The 23,053-nt window shown below is 44.2% G+C and overlaps 1 protein-coding gene across 1 annotated transcript in view; it reads left to right on the top strand.

Annotated features, from left to right (window-relative positions):
* Positions 1–22,771, top strand: part of CACHD1 (cache domain containing 1) — a 247,434-nt gene extending 224,663 nt beyond the window's left edge. The window contains exons 18-27 of the mRNA XM_002715945.6: positions 895–994; positions 1,080–1,196; positions 3,854–4,014; positions 4,337–4,423; positions 6,539–6,655; positions 7,829–7,980; positions 9,075–9,236; positions 10,425–10,502; positions 11,362–11,463; positions 21,080–22,771. Coding sequence (XP_002715991.4) covers positions 895–994; positions 1,080–1,196; positions 3,854–4,014; positions 4,337–4,423; positions 6,539–6,655; positions 7,829–7,980; positions 9,075–9,236; positions 10,425–10,502; positions 11,362–11,463; positions 21,080–21,318 — 1,315 coding nt within the window. The 3' untranslated portion in view covers positions 21,319–22,771. The remainder of the gene's footprint in view (positions 1–894; positions 995–1,079; positions 1,197–3,853; positions 4,015–4,336; positions 4,424–6,538; positions 6,656–7,828; positions 7,981–9,074; positions 9,237–10,424; positions 10,503–11,361; positions 11,464–21,079) is intronic.
* Positions 22,772–23,053: the final 282 nt, after the last annotated feature.

Here is a 23,053-nt window from a genome sequence, read left to right as displayed (position 1 = left end):
AGAATGTACCAAAAGCTCTTATTTCTCTAGAAGTCAGTAATTAGAGGTTTCCCATGTCTTTGGTACTAGAAAGACCAGAGGGTACTCTGGGTAGAACTTTTGATGTTAACTTAGTCATTAAACCAAAGTCTTTGTGAAATTTTCAGCTGCTTAGACTGCTCCTTTTACATTTCCCCGGAACGAGGCTCATGGAACTAAAAGTCTTTGCCTCCTGAATTTCAAAAGAACATGTCTGATCAAAGCAAGGGCATTCCCTTGATTTAATGCAGGCTGCTTTTAAAAATGGCTTTCTTCATTCAATCTCATGGTCCACGCTTCATGTCACTGCTGAATTTCACATTGGCTCATAATGGGGAAATGCAGGATTCCTGCAAGCTGATGTGACTAATGTAAATAAAATAAAACAAAATATAGTCTTGATTAAAACAGTTCTAGCTTTTTTATTTATTGTTTCCATCAACTGTATTTTTATATATCTCCTGAATGTTGTACTTTGTTTATGTTTATCATAGAAAGAAGAAATTATAAGTTTTGCCTATGAATACCCAAGTCTACTTCATTCAAGATCTCCCTTTCCTGATAAAAGAACAAACTTCCCACTTTTACATCCTTGTAAAGATCTTTGAGTCCATCTTACTTGTACCGAGTGGGCACATTGTCTGTGGAATATGTATATGACCACAGAGTCAAATGTAACTTTCACCTCCACCTGTATCGCAGCTGTTCTTTCTCTTTAGGAAAAATATACCTGTCTACTTTCCTTCACTTTCTCAATGACTAAGCATTGAGAACCAGAAGTAGTTGCAGTCTGTTCCAGAGCTAGCCAGATAAATGCCCTGTGAAGCCATAGAAAACAGCTCACATGAATGAGGGGCGTCAATTTTTTTGATACAGGTGCTTCATAATGGAGGACAGGGGGTATCTGGTGGCACATCCAACTCTCATTGACCCCAAGGGACACGCACCTGTGGAACAACAGCACATCACTCACAAGGTATTTGTTGCAATGCTGGTGAGTGCAGTTCTCCCACAGCCTGCAGCTCATTACATGGCATATATCTTCTGTTTGGCCCTATTAGGAGCCCCTGGTAGCAAATGATATCCTGAACCACCCCAACTTTGTTAAGAAAAACCTGTGCAACAGCTTCAGTGACAGAACAGTCCAGAGGTTTTATAAATTCAATACCAGCCTTGTGGTAAGTTGATTCCAGAACACTCTCATTTCTCATCTCACAATGGAATATGAAATGGAGTAATGGTTACCGCCTAAATATTAGTCTAAATATTATTTGACAATTGTGGAATAGAAAGCCCAGAGTAGAGAGGTGAATGTTTTAAGGTCTCACACTTGGTGTTTTGTTTGGGTCTTGTTTGTTTAAAGACTTGCCTCGTTTAATCCCTTTGAAATATCTGCTGAAGTCTGTTCCCACACTCTTGTGTAAATATGTATGGCACCATGTGCTCTCTCTTCCTGTCTTCTAGAGATCACTTGGTCTCCGTAAATTCCTAAGGTCAAGTTCAGTCAGTTCTGGATCATCTGCCCTTTAGATTGGAACTTTCATGTAAATCATCCAAGAATAATTTTCATTTTTCTTTTTTGTTTTTTAGCTTTGAATACTTTGTGTAATATAAGTGGCTGCAGATTAACCTGTTTTCAGTTAAAGACATTAAGGACATTTGCATTAACTTGAAAATAATAGTTCAGAGAAAACTAAAATGGGGCATGACAGAACTAGCATTCAGAAAGTTATTCATGGGAAGTAAGTTTTTTTATTTAGAATAGGCATTTGTGGCTGGCACTGTGGCGCAGCATGTTAACGCCCTGGCCTGAAGCGCTGGCATCCCATACAGGCACCAGTTCAAGACCTGGCTGCTCCACTTCCAATCCAGCTCTCTAGTATGGCCTAGGAAAGCAGTAGAGGATGGCCCAGGTCCTTGGGTCCCTGCACCCGGAAGAAGCTCCTGGCTCCTGGCTTCAGATCAGCACAGCTCTGGCCATTGCGACCAATTAGGGAGTGAACCAGTGGATAGAAGACCTCTCTCTCTCTCTCTGCCTCTCCTCTCTCTGTGTAACTCTGACTTTCAAATAAATAAATAATAAATCTTTTAAAAAAAATTGCCACAATGGCAGGAGCTGGGCCGATCTGAAGCCAGGAGCCAGGAGCTTCTTCCGGGTCTCCCACGTGAGTGCAGAGGTCCAAGTACTTGAGCCGTCTTCTGCTGCTTTCCCAGGTGCATTAGCAGGGAGCTGGATCAGAAGTGGAGCAGCTGGGGCTTGAAACTGGTGCCCACATGGGATGCAATTTTATCTGCCACACCACAGCATCAGCCCCTAAACTTAATTTTAGAATTAACCAGTTTAACTAAGTCCCAAACTGCATCTCAAAAAGTTGTGTGAGAAAGCAAATGTCTAGTAGAAGAGAGGATTTTTTTTTAAGTGAGCATATTAATAGAAGTATATGTTCAAAGTAAAGGGACTCACTGTCACTCTGTTCAGACCCGGTACCATCTTGAGCAATATATCTTTAAGAGGAACATTGGGTGTGTCCAGCTAAGATTGTCATATGAAAGTCTGACTTACTTTGTCTTCCATCATTTATATAATGGTTTCTGGAGTTCTCATTAGACAAAGCCAGGATACTCAGGTAGAAATGTCAGAAAGGCAAATTTTAATTAAATGTGAATTAGCCCAAGTTATCCCGAAGTGGAATTGAAGCTTTCCTCGGTATTGGTGGTAAAAAGGCACTAAAGGGGGTGTGTTATTGCTTATATTCTAGCAGTGGGTATCTCACATGCAGTTGGAAAATTCATCTGTACCTCTAAGAACCATTCAGTGCCATGATTCTCAGAAAAAAGCTCATCCTCGTCATGTACATACAAGGACTGAATGGCAGGGAAACAAATAGGGTGAAATAATTTGCCTGGTACATGCATACATGCAGAAAAATGATCACCCACAGCTTTACAATACCACTTTTTAATTTTTGTTTTTCTAATATAGTAGACAAATTTGGCAGTTCAAAAAGCCAGGTATCACATTTTCCTGTCATAGAATGAAAAAAAAAAAATGGATACTTGCTGTAGTTGAGTTGTTTAAATTCTCTGGTACCAAGAAATTGGGCTCTAGATAGGAGAAAGGCTTGTCTCTGAAGGGAAAAAAATGCATGTTTTATAAATAATTATGTTAGCCTTTAAATCAATTTTAAGCTATTCTGTATAAGAAAATTGTCTTCTTAATGTTTCAATTTTATGATATGTATTTCAAAATATAGATTATAGGGGCTGGCGCTGTGGCATAGTAGGCTAGGCCTCTGCGTGCAGCACTGGCATCCCATGTGGGCACAGTTCATATCTCAGCTGCTCTTCTTTTGATCCAGCTCTCTGCTTGTGGCCTGGGAAAGCAGCAGAAGATGGCCCAAAGTGCTTGGGCCCCTGTGCCCTTGTGGGAGACCAGAGGAGGCTCCTGGCTCCTGGCTTTGGATCCGCTCAGCTCTGCTCGTGGCAGCCATTTGGGTAGTGACCCAGCCTATGTCTGTAATTCTGCCTTTCAAATAAATAAATAAAAAATATTTTTAAAAATACAGATTATAAAAATTTATATTTGTATAAGCATAGATAAAAGAATATATAATATATATACAATGTAGCTGATAAACGAATTACCTGAATGATGAGGTTATGAGTGGTTTTACATTCCACGTTTTTAGCAGTTGTCTATATACTACTTTTGTAATCAGAACAAAGTTTTATTTTTAAGCTGTTTTCATCAAGTGGTTGAAGGGTTGTTGCCATCAAGGTAGGGCTGAGACTTTGCCTTGCTGTCTATCACTTCTGACACTTGATTGTTCTATAGGGGGATTTGACGAACCTTGTGCATGGCAGCCACTGTTCTAAATACAGACTGGCAAGGATCCCGGGAACCAATGCGTTTGTTGGCATTGTCAATGAGACGTGCGACTCTCTTGCCTTCTGTGCTTGTAGCATGGTGGACCGACTCTGTCTCAACTGTCACCGGTAAGAATGTGATGGGTCTCACTCTCTGTTTCCCACACTGTTGAATACTTTCACTGATGCCAAGCATTTTGAAGTGGCATCTGCAAAAAGGACAGAAAGGGACAATGTGCATCCTGAAGAAAGAGAAAGTTCCAGTTACAAAGGTACTTAGAGCTTTGTTGTTTGCAGCATCCTTGTCCAAATAGATTAAGGGCAATTGTATCAAACTTTGATCAGAACTTCTTTTTTACTGTCCTTTTTTTTTATTTTGTTCCTGCAGTGCATGTACAGTATTCAGTTTGCCACTGACCTTCAGCATAGTAACTTTATTTTTACTTTTCAGAATGGAGCAAAATGAATGTGAATGTCCTTGTGAGTGCCCCCTAGAGGTCAATGAGTGCACTGGGAATCTCACCAATGCCGAGAACCGGTAAAAAATACACACACACACACACACACACAAAACACAATGCCATGGGATCTATCATAGATTTCTTTTAGGTTGGGGTATACAAAGATAATTTGTTTTAATGATGTAACTGTTTGATGAAGCAGATAGTAAGCTCTAGAGTGATAAAATGATGTCCACTTAACTTCAGATGCTGAGAAAATGTTAAGAATGTATATGGGCACTACAGCCTGCAAAGGCCAGCATCCCATATGGGAGCCGGTTTAGTCCCAGCTTCTCTGCTTCCAATTCAGCTCCCTGGAAATGTGCCTGGGAAAGCAAGAGAGGATGGCCCAACTCCTTGGGCCCCTGCACCCACATGGGAGACCCAGAAGATGCCCCTGACTCCTGGCTTTGGCATGGCCCAGCCCATTTATTGTGCCCATTCAGGGAGTGAGCCAGTGGATGGAAGATCTCTCTCAGTCTCTTGTTCCTTGTCTCTTTAACTCTGCCTTTCAAAAAAATAAATAAATCTTTTTTTTAAAGTATATACTACATACAAAAGAAATGTGAGAATGTTAAAAGCATTACTAAGTGCCTACTGTGTGTCGGATATTTTATGCACATTAAGTCAGTTTTTTAATTAACCTTGTGATAAATATACAGGCTGTTGTCATACAAGCTCACATGTATGCTGACACATAATACACCATTATTTATATTAGTAGCAAATTTCAAAACTAGTCAGTGGGGCCAGCGCTGTGGTGTAGTGGGTAAAGCTGCTGCCTGCAGTGCCTGCATCCCATGTGGGCACAAGTTCAAGTCCAAGCTGCTCCACTTCTGATCCAGCTCTCTGCTATGGCCAGGGAAAACAGTAGAGGATGACCCAAGTCCTTGGGTCCCTGCACCCGTGAGGGAGACCCAGAAGAAGCTCCTAGCTCCTGGCTTTGGATTGGTGCAGCTCCGGCTGTTGTAGCCAATTGGGGAGTGAACCAGCAGATGGAAGACCTCTCTCTCTCTCTTTCTCTCTGCCTCTCCTTCTCTCTCTATGTAACTCTGACTTTCAAATGAATGGATACATCTTTTAAAAATAAAATAATTAATTTTAAAAACTAGTCAAATAACTCAAGAGGTTCAGAGTGTCATGTATGTGTAAAAACTAATATGTTTGTTTAGGGATAGAAAAAAATGTCTAAAATGACCCTTATTAAGCTGTTAACAGTGGTTACCCCAGGAAGATAAGATTTAGGATGATGGGCAAGGGAAATAATATTCACTTTCGATTTTATTCATTCATTCTGATTTTGTTGATGATTATGGTTTCCTGTTTTTAAATTATACATTTATTTTTTATTTTTTTAATTTTTTTGACAGGCAGAGTGGACAGTGAGAAAGACAGAGAGAAAGGTCTTCCTTTTGCCATTGGTTCACCCTCCAATGGCCACCGTGGCCAGCGCGCTGCAGCCGGCGCACCACACTGATCTGAAGGCAGGAGCCAGGTGCTTCTCCTGGTCGCCCATGGGGTGCAGGGCCCAAGGACCTGGGCCATCCTCCACTGCACTCACGGGACACAGCAGAGAGCTGGACTGGAAGAGGGGCAACCGGGACAGAATCTGGCTCCCCGACCGGGACTAGAACCTGATATGCCGGCGCCGCAGGCAGAGGATTAGCCTAGTGAGGCATGGCACTGGCCTAAATTATACATTTTTTAAAGGTTTTTCAAAGTCAGTTACAGAGAGAGGAAGAGACAGAGATTTTCCATCCACTGGTTCACTTCCTAAGGGACCGCAACACCCACAGCTAAGCCAGGAGCCAGGAGTTTCTTCCAGGTTTCCCAAGCACTTGGGCCATCTTGCACTGCTTTTTCCAGGCCATTGCAAGAGAGCTGGATCAGAAGTGAAAATAGCCAGGACACAAACTGAAGCCCTCATGGGATGCCAGCATCACAGACAACAGCTTTACACACAAGGCCGGCCCCGATTTACACATTATTTTTCTTTTGTATAAAGATGAATCAGTGAAGTTCAGAGTAGCTCTGTAATTGTCCTCAGAGTATACCAAGTGGCAAAGCTAGCATGCAGATCACTTTCAAGCATCAGGGGTATGATGAGAATGTAAGTGATGTTGGTCCTGACCTCAATCTTGCTTTCTGCACAGAAACCCAAGCTGCGAGGTCCACCAGGAGCCGGTGACATACACAGCTATTGACCCTGGTCTGCAAGATGCCCTTCACCAGTGTGTCAACAGCAGGTGTAGTCAGCGGATGGAGAGTGGGTAAGCAGAAAAGAATACTGACCATTAGTCTCATTGAGCTTTTCTGGCTAATATTTGCTATTCCTGTTCTTCATATTTTAAAAAGGTGTATCAGTTTTTCATATCTAAAACTGATTTCCGTAAGCCTTATGTCCAACAAATCTAAGGTTGTGCAAATCCCACTTGTTGTAGCTATTTGGCAGTTGTACTGTATCTTTGTGAATTGGCAAGTTTTTCTTTTTTTTTTTTTTTTTATTTGAAAGAGTTACATAGAGAAGGAGAGGCAAGAGAGAGAGAGGTCTTCCATCCAGTGGTTCACTCTCCATTTGACTGCAACAGCAAGAGCTCAGCTGATCCAAAGCCAGGAGCCTCTTCCAGGTCTCCCACAGGAGCCCAAGCACTTGGGCCATCCTCCACTGCTTTCCCAGGCCATCACAGAGAGCCGAATCAGAAGTGGAGCAGCTGGGACTCTAACTGGCACCCATTTGGGATTAGGGTATCTGGTTAAGCTGCTGCCTACAATGCCAGCATCCCTTATGGGTGCTGCTTCAAGTCCTGGCTGCCTCCACTTTTCATCCAGCTCCCTGCTTATGTTCCTGGGAAAGCACAGAAGATAGCCCAAGTCCTTGGGCCTCTATACCATGTTGGAGACCCAGATGAAGCTCCTGGCTGCCACCTAACCCAGTCCCAGTCATTTGGGGAATGAAACAGCAGATGGAAGACATCTGTATATGTCTCTCCTTCTCTCCCTGTAACTCTCCCTTTCAAATAAATAATATAAATCTTAAAAAAAAAAAAAAAAAAGTAGTATGAAGAGACGCAGCATGAAGAAGCAGGGCAGTAGAACAGGGGTTCATGGACTGCAGAAATGATGGGAGTTCATTGATTTTCTTGCTTCATTGTAGTAAACACACTCTTGGGTAATGTCAACCCAAACTCAGGGACCATTTCTATTTGGTTTGTTAAGATGGTTTTGAATAACCTTGCGTTATTCTGTGATGTGTGTATCATAATTTAACTCACAGAGAACAGTTTCATTTCTCTCATTTGCAAAGTTGTTGAGGGGCATAAAGCAGCCATCTCCCAGCAGACTATTGCTTTTCTCATGTTACAAGGAAGTAAAGGAGCAGAACTGTCTGAGCCCGAGCTTGTGTGTGTCCCCTGCCTTCTGGACATGGACTGTCTTTCTGGCAGGGACTGCTTTGGGGTGCTGGATTGTGAGTGGTGCATGGTGGGCAGCGATGGAAAGACTCACCTCGACAAGTCCTACTGTGCACCCCAGAAGGAATGCTTCGGTGGCATTGTGGGAGCAAAAAGTCCTTACGTTGATGACATGGGAGCAATAGGTATGTTTCTTGGGAACCCAGTACAGTTTGATTCTTGAATACACATTTTCCTGCCTATATACTAGGACAGAAATATTAAAATTGTCCTCTACTCAACTTTCTAGACTGCTTCACCAGTAGTCTTTAGTTACAAAGCCAAGGCAGATAATTACCTTCAGGTTCCGTGCAGACAGAGTGAGCAGCCATCTGTCCTGCCAACTTTTGCAAGCCTGGAATCCATTCCCATAAAGCTTATTCTAAGAAATATCAGGCCTAATTTCCGCCTGGCTGAATTCCAGGGTCTGTTTGAATGTATGTCCCAGCTGTCAAAAGCACACGATTGGCGATATGCAAAGTGATCACTGCACAACTATTTATGCTGCAACCTTCCCTCCCAACTTCTGCAAGACACAAGTCTAAGACTTCTGATCCTTGGAGTCAACAGAAGCCAGAAGTACCCAGTGCGACTGAGGCTGCTTAGGGTGGGGGCTAGGGACACCATAGGCAGAGGAGCCTCTGAGATCAGTCTCTAGGACCTTGAAAATACTGACCAAGGAGACTCTATCCCTCCCCTGAGATTTTTTTTTTTCATTGTCTTTCTGGAATTAACACCTAGTCCTAATTCTGAGTTGGCAGGTGAGTCAAAAATTTGTAGTTAACACAGATGCTCCTTGACTCACAATGGGATTCTGTCTTGATAAATCCACTATGAGTTAAAAATACTCTTGCCAGAAAGTGCATCTAACACACCAAACCTAGCAATCACCATAACTTAGCAACACAGCACATGAGAGTGTGAGTGGCTTTTCCTTGTGATCACAGGGCTAGCAGGGAGCTGCACTCACGGCCTTTCCCCAGCGTCAGGAAAGAGTGTCCTACCATATGTGGCTAGCCCAGGGGAAGAATCACAATGTAGAACCGAAGGATGGTTTTTACTGGGTGTACTGTGTTTTTACCATGATGAAGTCGATGTTCTTTATGTGTCTTTCCCAAACCCTTTCCCGTGGTGTTCCTTCCTGTCTCACCACCCTGTTTCCACCCCCCACCCCCCCCACCCCACCTATCGTGCTTGGGTAATTTTGCCAAGGAGCATCTGTTTGTTTGCTTCACTGAAGGTGATGAGGTGATCACACTAAACATGATTAAGAGTGCCCCCGTGGGTCCTGTGGCTGGAGGGATCATGGGCTGCATCATGGTGCTAGTCTTGGCTGTGTATGCCTACCGCCACCAGATCCATCGCCGCAGCCACCAGCATATGTCTCCTCTTGCTGCCCAAGGTGAGTTTACAATGAATTCCAAAGCTCCCCCTGAGAGCAGAGGCAGCAGCCTCCCTCAGGCTGCTTCAAGGCCAGAATGGCAGTGGCCAGTTCTGGAAGCCTGTAAGAAATTAAAAGAACAGTGCTGCGTCTCCAGCTTCTGTGGGGTTATTTTGCAAGTCCCCAAAGCCTGCCTGCTTCTTTAGTGCCTAAACCCTACAAGCTCCATTGTCACTCCTCAGAACAGCCTTGGGTCCTCTCTCTGCTTATCAGCATTACCTCACTGCAGCTTGCCTCTGTAGTGGGCCAGGCACAAGGGCTGGGATGCTAAGTAGTGAATTTTGCTAGTCAGATGTGCTGCCCTTGCCATTCCCAAAAGACAAGTGAATCAAAGGTATCCCAGAGCACTGTTGACAAGAATATGAACCTGTGTGAGTGGACACATTTGAATAATCACATCTCTTAAAACAGGATAAGTAATTGAAGCCAAATACAAAATGATCATTAATCTGTAATCGTGGCCCTGATACCAAAAGTCAGAAGTGTAGCATCTATTTGTCATCAGGGAACAAAATGTTAGAGGCCATCCCATCCTTCTTAAAGCCACCAGGTATGTGTTAGCCTGACCTGCATGGAGGTGAAGCTAACTCATTCTTCCTCCTGGCGGCTTAGCTCACCCTTGCAGCCGTAATGGCAGGTGGATGTTGGAATGTTTCACAGTGAGCTGCAGTCCTGAAGCGGGGAATCACCAGGTGCTATTGCCTGGCTTAGCAGCAAGGCGGATCACAGCACACTTTCCCCTTGGTAAGATTTGACTACATTGGAGGTAGCCGTAATCCAGGCCTTACAGGCTTTTGTAACACATTTTGTGAACACAAGCAGTCACGGGTTTAGACCCCTTTCCTTCCGTTCCAGGCGCTTTAGTAAAGGATTAAAGATCTGTTGGCCTCCATCAACCTCTCTCCTCTTTCTTCAGAATTCAATTTCAGGTGCCTCTCCTGATTATTCACTTCTTGTTCTTTTGATTTCTGCTTCCTCCTCCTTTAGAAAAAAAAAAAAATGGGGCATCAGTTCATTCTGTTCTAAGATAGGATTCATTCTTGATGGAATGCTGTCACCCAGCCATCAAACAAGCACTCAGCAGGGTATTAAAGCTGGTGGTTTTGTTTGATTAAATAGTCATGTTTCTCTCTTTTTAATGATGGGTAGAAATGTCAGTGCGTATGTCCAACCTGGAGAATGACAGAGATGAAAGAGACGACGACAGCCACGAAGACAGAGGCATCAGTGAGTATTCAGCAGCCTTGCTGCAGAATGTGTCAGCAGGAGGCTAATCCAAAATAAATATTCTTTCTTATATCCTTTTGGCTTATATTAAAATTTAAGAGGCCTTGGCATGATGGGTGTTTTTTTTTTTCTCCCATATTTCTTAGGAGTAAGCATAGGTCTTTGCTTTGTTTTAGAGCATCTCAAAAAATTGTCTGTTTTGCATTAAATGCTTTAGCTTAAAATGAATCACCCTTCCCATCCTCTCCTCGCCTCCTTACTTTCCCAGCACAGTATTTTAGAGGGGAGTTTGAGGTGCGCATGTTTTTGTTCTCTTAAACTGGTATCTATAACTCGGTGAGAAGGGGAGAATTTTTCATCAAAAAAATAGTTTCATTACTCATGAGATACTCTGGCTTCACGCTGCCCGAAGCAGAGCTTCCTGATGGATGTTAGGAATCTACCAGTATAAATAAGTACTAGTTCTAAAATCAGCTCCCCTCATCCTTAGAATTTTTCTAAATTATTCATTCTGGGGTGGGCATTTGGTGCTTGGGACTCCTGCATCCCATATCGGGTAATGGCCAGGTACTTGATTCCCTGCTACCTATGTGAGAGGTCTGGTTTGAGATCTGAACTCCTGGCTTTGGCTTGGCCCAGCCCTGGCTATTGTGGGCATTTGGGGAGTAAACCAGCCAATGGGAGATCTCTCTCTATCTCCCTGCTTTTTAAATGTAAAAAAAAAATATTGTTTTGATTATTTATTCTAACTTTCCAAAGAATAACTCCCCCCTACACCAGTGAACCTTCTCAGGGCAAATGTACTTGCAACGCTGAGGATACTAGCAGAGTAACATTCACTGTCCTTGACCTCCCACAGTCAGCAACACTCGCTTTATAGCTGCTGTCATCGAGCGCCACGCACACAGCCCAGAAAGGAGGCGCCGCTACTGGGGTCGATCAGGAACGGAAAGTGATCATGGTAAGTTCTAGTTTCCTGGGTTTGAAGACCCGAGAAACTGGGGTCCTCCTGGGTGGGCATGCTCTCGCTGTCTACTTCTCTCTTTCCTATCCCGTAAATTATTTTGACATAGTTTCCCCCAAAGACATCCCATAGCATGATGTTGTTTTCTAGGAGCTGGGGCATGTTAGTTTATATTTCAGCACTCCTAGCCACAGCCACAGCCAGATGACCTCTGAGCTCACTGACCATTTCCAAATTGGTCTCCATAAAAAAGGATTTGGGTACAGGTGTTTGGGCAGTGGTTAAGACATTTCCTGGGATGCCATATCCAATTTCGGGAGTACCTGAGTTCAGTTCCCAGTTCCACTTCCAGTTCCAGCTTCCTGCTAATGCACACCCTGGTAAGCAACAGGTGATGGCTCAAGTTCTTAGGTTCCTGCCACCCACATGGGAGACCTGGATTGAGTTCCAGGCTCCCCAGCTTCAGCCTGGCCCACCCCCAGCTGTTACGGATTTGGAGGGTGAACCATTCGATGAAAAATCTCTCCTTCCCTCTTTCTGTCTTTCGAATAAAATGAAAATACATAAATTTTTAACAGATCATTCATCAAAAAAAAAAAAAAAAAAGAAAAGAAAAGAAAAAAGGATTCCTATTGTCTAAATAGAATCTGCTGACTAACCGCTTGACTCTTCTAGGTCCTATCACCCAGCACTGCTGGTTGGCAAATATTAGCAGCATTAATCGCTCTCCCAGGCACATACTCTTGGGATGTGACAAGTCCGTGCTGTCCCCCAGCATTCTCTGGCTCTGACCTTATACCTTGCCTGAGAGGCCCAGAGAAGGCTTTACCAAAGGAACAATTTTGTACTGAACCTTGAAGAATAGTGGAAGAAAAGAGCAAAGACTGTAAGAGGCAAAAGGATTATTGTGTACCAAGTCATGGAGTTTACACAAGGGTGATTCAAAAAGTTGACAGAAAACAGAATTAAAAGATAAGTGTATTTTGGTGCAAAAGAATTTTAAAATCTATGCATATGAGGGGGTCTTCAAGAAGTTAATGAAAGGGGTCTGCGTGTGGCAAAACGGGTTAAGCCACCACCTGTGACACCAGTATCCTACATGAGCCCCTGTTCTACTCCCAGCTGTTCCACTGCTAATCCAGTTCCTGTTAATGTGCCTGGGAAAGCAGAGGAAAATGGCCTGAGTACTTGGGCCTCTGCCATCCATGTGGGAGACCTGGATAGAGTTCGGGGTCCTAGCTTCGGCCTGACCTGCCATTGCGGCCTTTTGGGAAGTAAACTAGCAGCTGAAAGATCTCACTATCTTCTCTCTCTGTCACTGTGCCTTTAAAATAAAGATTAAAAAAAAAAAAAAAAAAGTTGGATCAGGCCTAAACTGTGAAGAGGCACTGAGTACCAAATGACCCTCAGATGGAGCCAGTGCTCCCACCTACAGTGCCGGCATCTCATATGGGCACCAGTTCAAGTCCCAACTGCTCCACTTCCTATCCAGCTCCCTGCTAATGTGCCTAGGAAAGCAGTAGAAGATGGCCCAAGTCCTTGGGCTCCTGCAGCGACATAGGGGATCCAGAAGAAGCTCCAGACTCTCTTCAGATCAGCCCAGGTCTGGCTGTTACAGCCATTTGGGGAGTGAAGCAGCAGAAGGAAGACTCACACTCTCTCTCTCTCTCTCTCTCTCTCTCTCTCTCTGCCTCTCTGTAACTCTGCCTTTCAAATAAATAAATATTTAAAAAAAAAAGTGACTCTCAGATGGACGAAGTCCACATGCTCTACCAAAGACTGAGGCATACCACTTGGCTTCTCACCTTCCCAAAGTCCACCTTGCTTGCTCACAGTCACAAAGAACAGCAGATGTATCCTAGTCTCTAAGCATCATTGCCCCCACTCCACAGAAATAGGACAGGAGAGGCAGGAGCATGCCTGTTGTTGTAACATCCTTTTATTTTTTAAGTGAGCTGATAAAATCTCCTAGAAATCTTTATGTTTCTCCCAGAATTGGGTCCTCTTTTTCAAGTGCATAAATAATATATTTAAGCCTTTTTGACTCAGCTTTTTCCACACCTGTGGGGGGGTGGGGTGAAAAAGCCTTCAAACAGTGTTCTCCCACACCTATGCGGAGAAAATGCAGGCAGAGGGAATCCTCCAAGCAGACAGCTCTGACTTTTGCACGGCTGCCAGGTATTCAGGCTCCCTTTGGGAAACAGGAGAAGTGAAAGCTCTGTTTTGTAAATCAGAGACTATTAATTTGGGCTTTGAATGACATTGTTCCCACCAACTAAATAAAACCTTGCGTTTCTATGGAGAGCCAAGGCAGAACTTTAAATTTTTCAGTTTCTTTGGCTTTCTGGCTTTTTTCCCAAAAAAAAAAAAAAAACCTTTGAACCTGCATAAATTTCTGCTGCCAGGCAGCTCTGTGCCTTCTCCTTTGAATAATAAAACAGGTTTGAGGCTACTAAAGTTCAACAAGAAATGATTTCTTATTCAGCATAAACAGCGAATCCTTTCTCTCTCTCTAATAAAATTGCATCCATACCAAATCGGACTTCTTGGTGCTGTTTACAATGTTCCATTAGCCTCTCCCATTGTCTTAGGAAAATGGCAAATGAAGCAACAGCTTAGATAAAAGGAATGTACAGTCAGCTAAGGGCTCGGTTTCCTTCATTTTTCACAATAATTGGATCCCTGTTATCCCCCAAGGAATAAAAAAATAGTTTTCCATGCAGACAGACTGCAATGCCAGAAGAAATTGAAGGCATTGACTTGCCACTTCTTGCAAACGCGTCATAAAATCAATAGACTTTAGCTGCTTGCTGTCATATCCCTGAACCTGGGCGATGGGTCACTGCAGATACTGTCCCTGTGATGCCTCGAAGATAAGCTGTACATAAACATTAAGTACAGAAATCCAGTCTGTGACTCTGACCTCAAACCTCCCCCTTTTTTTTTAGTAGGCAGATGAGACTTTAGTGGGGCTACTTTGCAGCTGTTTCCTACTACTTAAGGGTAGGATTAAAATTCCTACCTCCTAAAGTTGTTGTGAGGACTAAATGGAATAATCTGATAAGCTTGGAGCTCAAGGTTAACCTCCCTGTCTTCAAGGCCCACCTTGCCCTGAAGGAATTTATAATTTGGGAGGAAACCATAAATGAATGCTGGTATTCATGAGGCTGATAAAGGGTAGAATGTGACAGCTTCCTTAAAGGAATGGAACAAAAGGAAAGAGGAAGACACTGCACTTTTATCTGCAAGTAGATTATAGAAGATCCCGTGGGGCAGTGTGACATTGGCAATGGCCCTTGAACTGGTAGAATTGTGGTGCTGTAGTTCTGGCCTACCTAGTGAAGGAATTCTAAGATGTAGAAATATATGACAACCATAGACTATTGTGTGATACGGTTCAGAGTTGTGATATTCCTAGGATTAAAAGTGAATGTTACCAAGCTAAACTTGGAAACATTAGACTATAATTTTATTTAGAAATATTTTATATGACCAACAGTTTTATCTTTTGAAAGAAACTGATTTTCATTTTTCCATCTTAGAGGAAGAAACCACCCAAGTTGAGAATTTTTTTTTTAAAAAAATAGGATTATTTTTATTAGTTGTCTAAGACCACTTAGACTGATTTTTTTTGTTGTTGTTTCTCTTGCAAACTCTTAAGATTTGTAGGTAGAGGTTAGAAACAGAAACAGTTATCATTTCTATATTTTTTTAAAGATGTATTTATTTATTTGAAAGAGCTACAGAGAGAGGAGAGGTGGGGGGGGGTGTCTTCCATCCAATGTTCACTCCCCAATTGGCCACAACGGCTGGAGCTGTGCCAATCCGAAGCCAGGAGCCAGGAGCTTCCTCTGGGTCTCCCGCATGGGTGCAGGGACCCAAGCACTGAGGCTGTCTTCCACTGCTTTCCCAGGCCATAGCAGAGAGCCGATTGGAAGTGGAGCAGGTGGGTCTCAAACCGGCACCCATATGGGATACCAACACTTTAAGCCAGGGCGTTAACCTGCTGCGCCACAGCACTGACCCATGTCTGTATGTTTTTAACTATATCTGCTTTACTCATTATTTCTTTTGATAATTTTATGTTTTCTAATTGTCTGCTGTCTTACTTTTAAATTATGTTTCCCATTAACTTTTTGAAGTCCTCTTGTATGCTCCTTGTGAATTTGTATTTGGTTGTCATCTTATTAGAAAATTTATTCAAAGATATACTGAGCAAAATTTCTTTTTTGAAAAGGGGAGTTTTTCTCTAGTTCCTGGTGAATTCCAAAATACTTAAAAGGCACTTGCTGAACCTGGGAAACCTGCACAAAAGCTACATGGGACACCACCAGGCCATTTTCTGGTTGCACCTATGTTCCCCTGCAGTTACTGTCTGTGGCCACCAGATGGTGAATGAGCCCCCAGAGGGATCTCCCATTTATTACAGTGGAGAGAGGTTTCTTAGGAACCGTCAAATAAATACGTGAGCAGATAGCATGACCAAGAGTAGATGTGGAATCCTGGCTCTTTTTGTTTTTTAAGATTTATTTATTTGTTTGAAAGGTAGAGAGACAGACCTTCCATCGGCTGGTTCATTCCCCAGATGGCTGCAACAACCAGCCCAGTCCTAAGCCAAGAGCTTCATCTGGGTCTCCCACGTGGGTGCAGGGCCATCTTCCACTGCTTTCCCAGGTGCATTAGCAGGGAGCTGGATCCAAAGTGGAGAAGCCAAACCAGTTCCCACATGGGATGCCAGCCCCGCAGATGGCATCTTTACCCACTACGCCACAGCACCGGCCCCAGAATCCTGGTTTTCTATAATTTTTTTTGTATTTTGTTGTTTTGTTTTTTGTTTTTGTTTTTGTTTTTTTTCTGGTTTTCTATTTTTTGGATTCCTGGCCTCTTCCCTGAAGCCTGTTTCTCACCTGAGGTTTACAGACACTTTCCTATATATGCCTTTGACTAATGAAGAAATGTTGCTTTTAAAAGTGGTCCCAAATAATATCCTTTGTGTTGTAAATTGTGCTTCCTCCTCCGTGAAGCAGGCGTGCAGTCTGTCTATACGCCTCACTATTCCAAGTGCTCAACAGAATTGCCTGGCACTGAGCAAACAATTTATTGAGTGAGAAAATAAGAGGAAGTTACAGGAGTTTGAACAATAGTATTCTAGGGAGGAAGTTAAAGGGAATGGTCCTGGTGTGAGGACTTTATTTGGGAACAGCCTCTGCTGGGGTTCTCATCAGACAGCATGAACAGAAAGAAATGGAGCAGCATGTGGTGCAACAGGTTAAGCAGCTGCTTGCGACACCAGTATCCCAAATTGGAGCACCAGTTTGAGTCCCAGCTGCTCTGCTTTCAATCCCGCTCCCTACTAATTCACCTGAGAAAGCAGCAGAAAGTGGCCCAAGTATTTGAGTCCCTACTACCGACCTGGTTGGAGATCCTGGCTCCTGGCTTCAGCCTGGGCCATCTGGGGAGTGAACCAGTACATGGAAGCTGTCTTTCTGTTACTCTGCCTTTCAAATAAATAAATAAATTTTAAAAGGAAAGAAATGGGGTGGTCTCCAAGTTGCCTTAGAGTCAGCTCCATACCCTCCCTACCAACCTGGATGTGGTCTAGGGCCTGTGTCCAACTGGGTTCATAGCATCATAGGACTATCAGAACTGCTGGGCAGAGCCAGCCTAGTGTGTGCATTACTAGATGAGACTGGTGAGTGTCTAAGACGTACAGCCACAGATAACTAAAACTCACTCATGTCATCACTTTGGAAATACAGTATTGGGGTGGGTGAGGATTTATTTTTGTTTTCAGTACCTGCTTTGGATAAGGTATAGACTTAAATAAATCCCTGTGATTTAAGAAAGAAATTGCTAACAGGCATTTTTATTAGATGGTAAAATTGAAGACCGAGAAGTATACCCAATGTCATGTAAACGCACAGAAAGAACACGCAAGACCCCGTGTGTTTGGTTGGGAAGGCTTCCCGGAGAAGGCTTTCAGACTGAAGCACGAAGCACAGTAGCAAGATGGGGTGAGGGGAGGGAAACAAGCAGAAGGCCAGGAATGCCAGGAATGAATTAACAGTTACTGCGGGTGCTTGTGGCTCAGCAGAGGTGGCAGGCCAGCCAGGAGGGTTTTGTGTCATTGACGTAGATGCTGAGTTCTCAAGGATTCTACTCAGCCGTTCACGTGTGTAGCATGAGGTGCTTTGAGCACACACAGCGCTTTGTCCCTGAGGCTTTAGGACTTCCTATCTGGTCCTACATGCAAGACTCAGCGCCGCCAAAGCTGAGAGGGTGTGATGTGTGTTCTGGCTCCTGGTCTCTGAGTCACAGGTGAAGGTATCGCTGTTTGCCCAGCCTCTGACCCTAGCAACCTTGATCTTATGCAACGCCCCTCTATCTTGCCTAGGCAATTCCATTTGGTCACCAAATCCAGCTTCCTCTGCACTCAGCAGTCTCCTGAAGGCAGCTTCTTGCTCCATTTCCAAACATTGCCTCTGTCCCACTTCAGGTCATCAGCATCCCCTGGAGCTCCGGGCCCCAGCACAATGCCCTCTGAGCTTCTTATCCTCTGAGCCTGCCTCCTCACCGCCACCCACTCTCCACCCGTTAGTAAACCCTCGCTCAGAGCTTTGGCCGCCTTTGCAGTTGGGCCTTAGCCCACCTGCCCAGTGGCACCTCCCACTTCTCTGTGCACAAACCAAACCTTCCACCCAGCCCCAAGACCCATAAAGAGCCTTTCAGGCTGCTGTACCTTTGCATGTGCCAAGACCCTCCAGGATCTAGGTCAGGTTCATTGGCGCTGGAATTCCTTCCCCATGCCTTTGTCTTAGCATATGTGTGTTTCCTCTTCGGGACTGTGGACTTCTCGGGAGCTGAGGCCTCACCTTACCCTTTTTCCTTTCTGTTCAGCCTCTACTCTGGCACCTGCCTCTCTCCTAGAAGGGCTCAGAAATAGCAGACACCTGTGTCAGTGAACTCTCCCTCCTCTGTACTGATGGAGGTGATGCCCCCAAGATCTCCATGTGTGTGACCCACAGATTTACCAGATTAAGATGTTCAGAAACAAAATCCATGTTCTTTCCTAAGACCTGGTCTCCGCCTCTCCCTGTCTTCCTCACCATTCTGATTTGAAGTCGTAGTGACCTTTACCCATCCCTCACTGCCCTCAGTCGCCCACAGCTGATTGCTTGCCGACCTCTCTTCCTTCCAGCCTTCAGATAGCTGTTGGATCAGTCCAGACCCACTCCTCTAGTTTCAGCTCTTCATCTCTCATCTTGGCTATTGCAGTAACCTTCTAACTGCCGCCAGGACTCAACACAGCAACGATCGTGCATCTGCTTGGTCGTGTGTTGTCTCTTCATCTCAGTTCTTTGCCCTGAGCCTTCTGATCTGACTGTAACCTACCCCCCTGCCTTCCCATGCGCTGTTCTGCAGCTCCTGCAGGCTCTCATCCAAGTCGCACGGCACAGGAATGGCCTTTCCTACCTCTGGGGCCCTTTGCTCATTTCTTTTCATCACAGTCCTACTCATCCACCCAAGTCCAACTGGAATAGGAATTCTTCCGTGAAGTTTCCTCATCCCCTGAGCCAAAACTGAAATCTGGATTTCTTTTTTTTCTTTTTCTTCTTCTTTTTTTTTTTTTTTTTTTTTTTTTTGACAGGTAGAGTGGACAGTGAGAGAGAGAGAGAGACAGAGAGAAAGGTCTTCCTTTGCCGTTGGTTCACCCTCCAATGGCCGCCGCGGCCGGCGCACTGTGCTGATCCGATGGCAGGAGCCAGATGCTTCTCCTGGTCTCCCATGTGGGTGCAGGGCCCAAGGACTTGGGCCATCCTCCACTGCACTCCCTGGCCATAGCAGAGAGCTGGCCTGGAAGAGGGGCAACCGGGACAGAATCCGGCACCCCGACCGGGACTAGAACCCGGTGTGCCGGCGCCGCAAGGTGGAGGATTAGCCTAGTAAGCCGCGGTGCCAGCCTTGAAATCTGGATTTCAAGTATTGTGCTCACCAGTACCTGCATTAGGCGAAGAGTAGCTTTTAGACACCTGTCTCATGCTCAATTGTAAAATTAAGGAAAGGAGACATCTCTTATTCATGTTTTGTCATCTCTCTCACCAGCCCATTGTGGTCGCCAATAAATGAATGATTGAATGGCTTAGGCGCACCTTGTTTTATCTGTCAACACCAGCTTTTGAGTTTGTGCAAGACCAGGTTCTCATCTCCATATCTCTTCCAGCCAGTTGCCCAACCAGTGACTTGTACATAGTAGATGCCCAATAAATATTGTTGAATTGGATTGTTGGATAATTCTGTCATTTGAATACTGTTTCATCAACGACGGAGAATGATCTTTCTGATTTTTGCACAGGGCATACATTTTTAAACCAGCTACTCCTGCTTGGTTGTGTGCACACACATCAGTTTTGAAGCCACACATGTGACTAGCACTACCCACGGGTAAGGGCTGATTGATGCTAACTGTAGATGCAGTGAAAATATTAATGAGCTGTCACTTCTCAAAATGTTTAAAGGAGATTTTTGCAATATTTAAAAGCATGCCAAGGTTCTTGGAATGGAATCCTTTGATCAACAAGGGTATTTTCTTTTGAAACGTGTATTACTTAGAATACCAAAAGAAATTAATCTTTAAATATGGTGAGCCAGCTTACACAGAGAATGGTTGATTCCTCTGCCAGTTGCTGTGAGCATATGTGTAGCTTGTGTTTGATTAGGTCTGAGGATTGTGGGCAAATTCCTTAACCTCTCTGATCATCATTTCCCTCACTTATAAAATGGGTATTAAAATGCGTGCCTTATTGGTGTGCAAGAATTACCTGGCAGAAGCACCTGCCATGGAGCAGGTGTGCAGACAACAGTAACGGTTGTTTTATTCTTACTGTGGCATCACATTCAGGCACTTTGAATCCTGACTTTCCCCTCCGGCCCCCAACTGATCTGAGTCCTCTTTGGGTCTTTTTTTAATGTTTGATTTGTTAATTTAGGGATTTGAGGTGAGAGTTCTTGTTTATTTTTCTCCTACATATTTCCTATTGTTTAAAATTAGTATGTATTATTGTGTAGTTGTTTTATGGTTGGAGTAAGCCAATTAACTCTAGATCTCTTTAAAAATAAGTTACCTCAGGGCCTGCACTGTGGCGTAGAAGGTTACGCCTCCACCTGCAATGCTGGCATCTCATGGGTGGCAGTTCAAGTCCCAGCTGCTCCACTTCCTATCCAGCTCCCTGCTAATGTGCCAGGGAAGGCAGTGGAAGATGGCTCAAGTACTTGGGCCCCTGCACCCACATGGGAGACTCAGAGAGAGCTCCTGCTCCTGGCTTTAGCCTGGCCCAGCCCCAGCCATTGCAGCAATTTGGGGAGTGAACCAGTGGATGGAAGATCTCTCTGTCTCTTTCTCTGGCCTTCTCTCTTGCTGTATCTCTGCCTTTCAAATAAATAAATATTTAAAATAAACAAATAAAAATAAGTTACCTGGACACCTGCAGCCAGCCCGCCAGTGTTCACACCTCTGTACGACAAGGATGTGCCTCCCTCCCAGTGCCCTAGACACTGTAAGTGAAATCTCTCTGCCTCTTGAAGCTCTCAGTGGCTTGTCTTGTTCCTTTTCTAGGTTACAGCACCATGAGCCCCCAGGAAGACAGCGAGAACCCTCCATGCAACAACGACCCCTTGTCTGCCGGGGTCGACGTGGGGAACCACGACGAGGACTTAGACCTGGACACCCCGCCTCAGACTGCTGCCCTACTGAGTCACAAGTTCCACCACTACCGCCCGCACCACCCCCCGCTCCATCACAGCCACCACTTACAGGCGGCCGTGACGGTGCACACTGTCGACGCAGAATGCTAACGGTTCCCGCGCCTCCATGAGAACAAGGGGTCTAAGAAACACAGAGCATTCTGGAAAGAAAAAGCCAACATAAACTCAGCGAGAGACTCCACGTGTTTGCACGATGTCCAGAGTGGTTGAACTCACTTCCTGCCTGTTGACTTGTTTAGAAGCAAGAGAGACCACAGCAAGGTCACATTTGTGAAGATGTGAAGCTGACCTGGGATGGAGGGGAAATAAGCCTGAGGAATGAACCTGCCGTAATGCACGTGGAATGGAGCACAAGGCCAACCTCCAAACAGACAAAACCTGTGAGTCAAGCTGAGCCAGAGGAATGTTCCAAGGAGCCAGAAACACTCGGCTGTCCTTAACTGGAAGAGAGAAGTGTGCCCGCGCGGAGACCGGGAACGCAGCACACCCGGGCACAGCCAGCGCGCGCTCTGTATCTCGGCAGTACCGGGATACCACGGGGCTGTACGGAACGTATGTTAAGCTCTAAGTGATGCATCTCAAAATTTCTAAGTAAAGGATTATTTTTCTACTATTTATTGAACTTTCAAACATTCTCATACTTTGGGGGAACGGAAAGGAAACTCAAGAGACGTTCTCAGCGGTTATCCCGAGCTGCTGTGTGTGTGTGTCATGAAGTGGTTCCTTGATCAAGAAGTCCTCTTATTTAACTGATAATCAGCCCATTGCCCTACTCCGAAGAATGGGAAAATGAAGAATGAAGAATCTCCCTCTCTGACTTGTTTACATCATTTCATTGGGAAAAAAGAATCTTTATTTGTAATGCAGTATTCTTTGTGTGTGGTGGGGGAGGGGCTGAGGAATCCAAGATGTTTTAAGAAAAAGTTTGTTTCTTTATAATTCATTTCCACTCCCCTGACAGTGCTATTCTTAGGTTTCTACGAAACCTAACATGTCAACTCCAGCCTTTCCACTAAGGAAGGGGTGGGTTTATTCTCCTTATTTTAGAGACTATAAAATCATAAATGTCCCATTGTGTCTCTGAGAATTAAATACATAAGCAAAGAAGTTTTTAAAATTGTGAAATTTTGTTCTTAAAGATTTCATTTGAAGTCTTAGTTAAAAGCTGCTGCCGGTTCTCTACGAAGTTACCCACCAAACTGCTTTATGATTTATACAGGGATTAATCCAGTCTGGCTACTAGAACATGGGGCATTGTAATTTTGCAGTAGTGTTCTAATTACAGTGATGTATTTTAGATTCACATTTTGTGATTCAAATATGTTATAAAGACATTCTTGCACCGTGTGTGTGGTAAATCTCCGTTTATATGTAGTTGGGAAAAACCCGTGGAATAATGTTTTAATGATAGGGTATCACAATATAATGTAAAAATGTGGTTCTTAAGCAGACCAGAAAGTCAAGTATATATGTGCTATCAGGAAACCCCTTCATACTCTGTATAAAATTGCAGTCTAGTGAAATAAACTGTATGCGATGGACAGTTCGAGTGGCTGCCGTGGTTTGTTCTCATGCCGCTTGTGCCTCAGGCAGGTTCCGTTCACTTGGTCACCCAGCAGGTGAAACTGAAAGTAGGCCCTCCTCCCGTGGGGCAGTCAGCTTCAGGGGCTTTTTGATCATCTTAAACATGCAAAGAGGCTCAAGGATATAATTGGATGAAATAGAAAGCTAACATTTTAAAATACAGAATCCCCCCTTCCTGAGCATCTAAATCTGTATCATTAATAATAAATGGTTTTTCTCGGGCCGGTGCTGTGGCGTAGCG

The sequence above is a fragment of the Oryctolagus cuniculus genome, chromosome 7 (assembly GCF_051225735.1).
Source record: "Oryctolagus cuniculus isolate XC-2025 breed Fujian yellow rabbit chromosome 7, ASM5122573v1, whole genome shotgun sequence".
Classification (NCBI taxonomy): domain Eukaryota; kingdom Metazoa; phylum Chordata; class Mammalia; order Lagomorpha; family Leporidae; genus Oryctolagus; species Oryctolagus cuniculus.
Note: the sequence above shows the minus strand (reverse complement) of the source record. Positions and strands in the feature narration are given on the sequence as shown.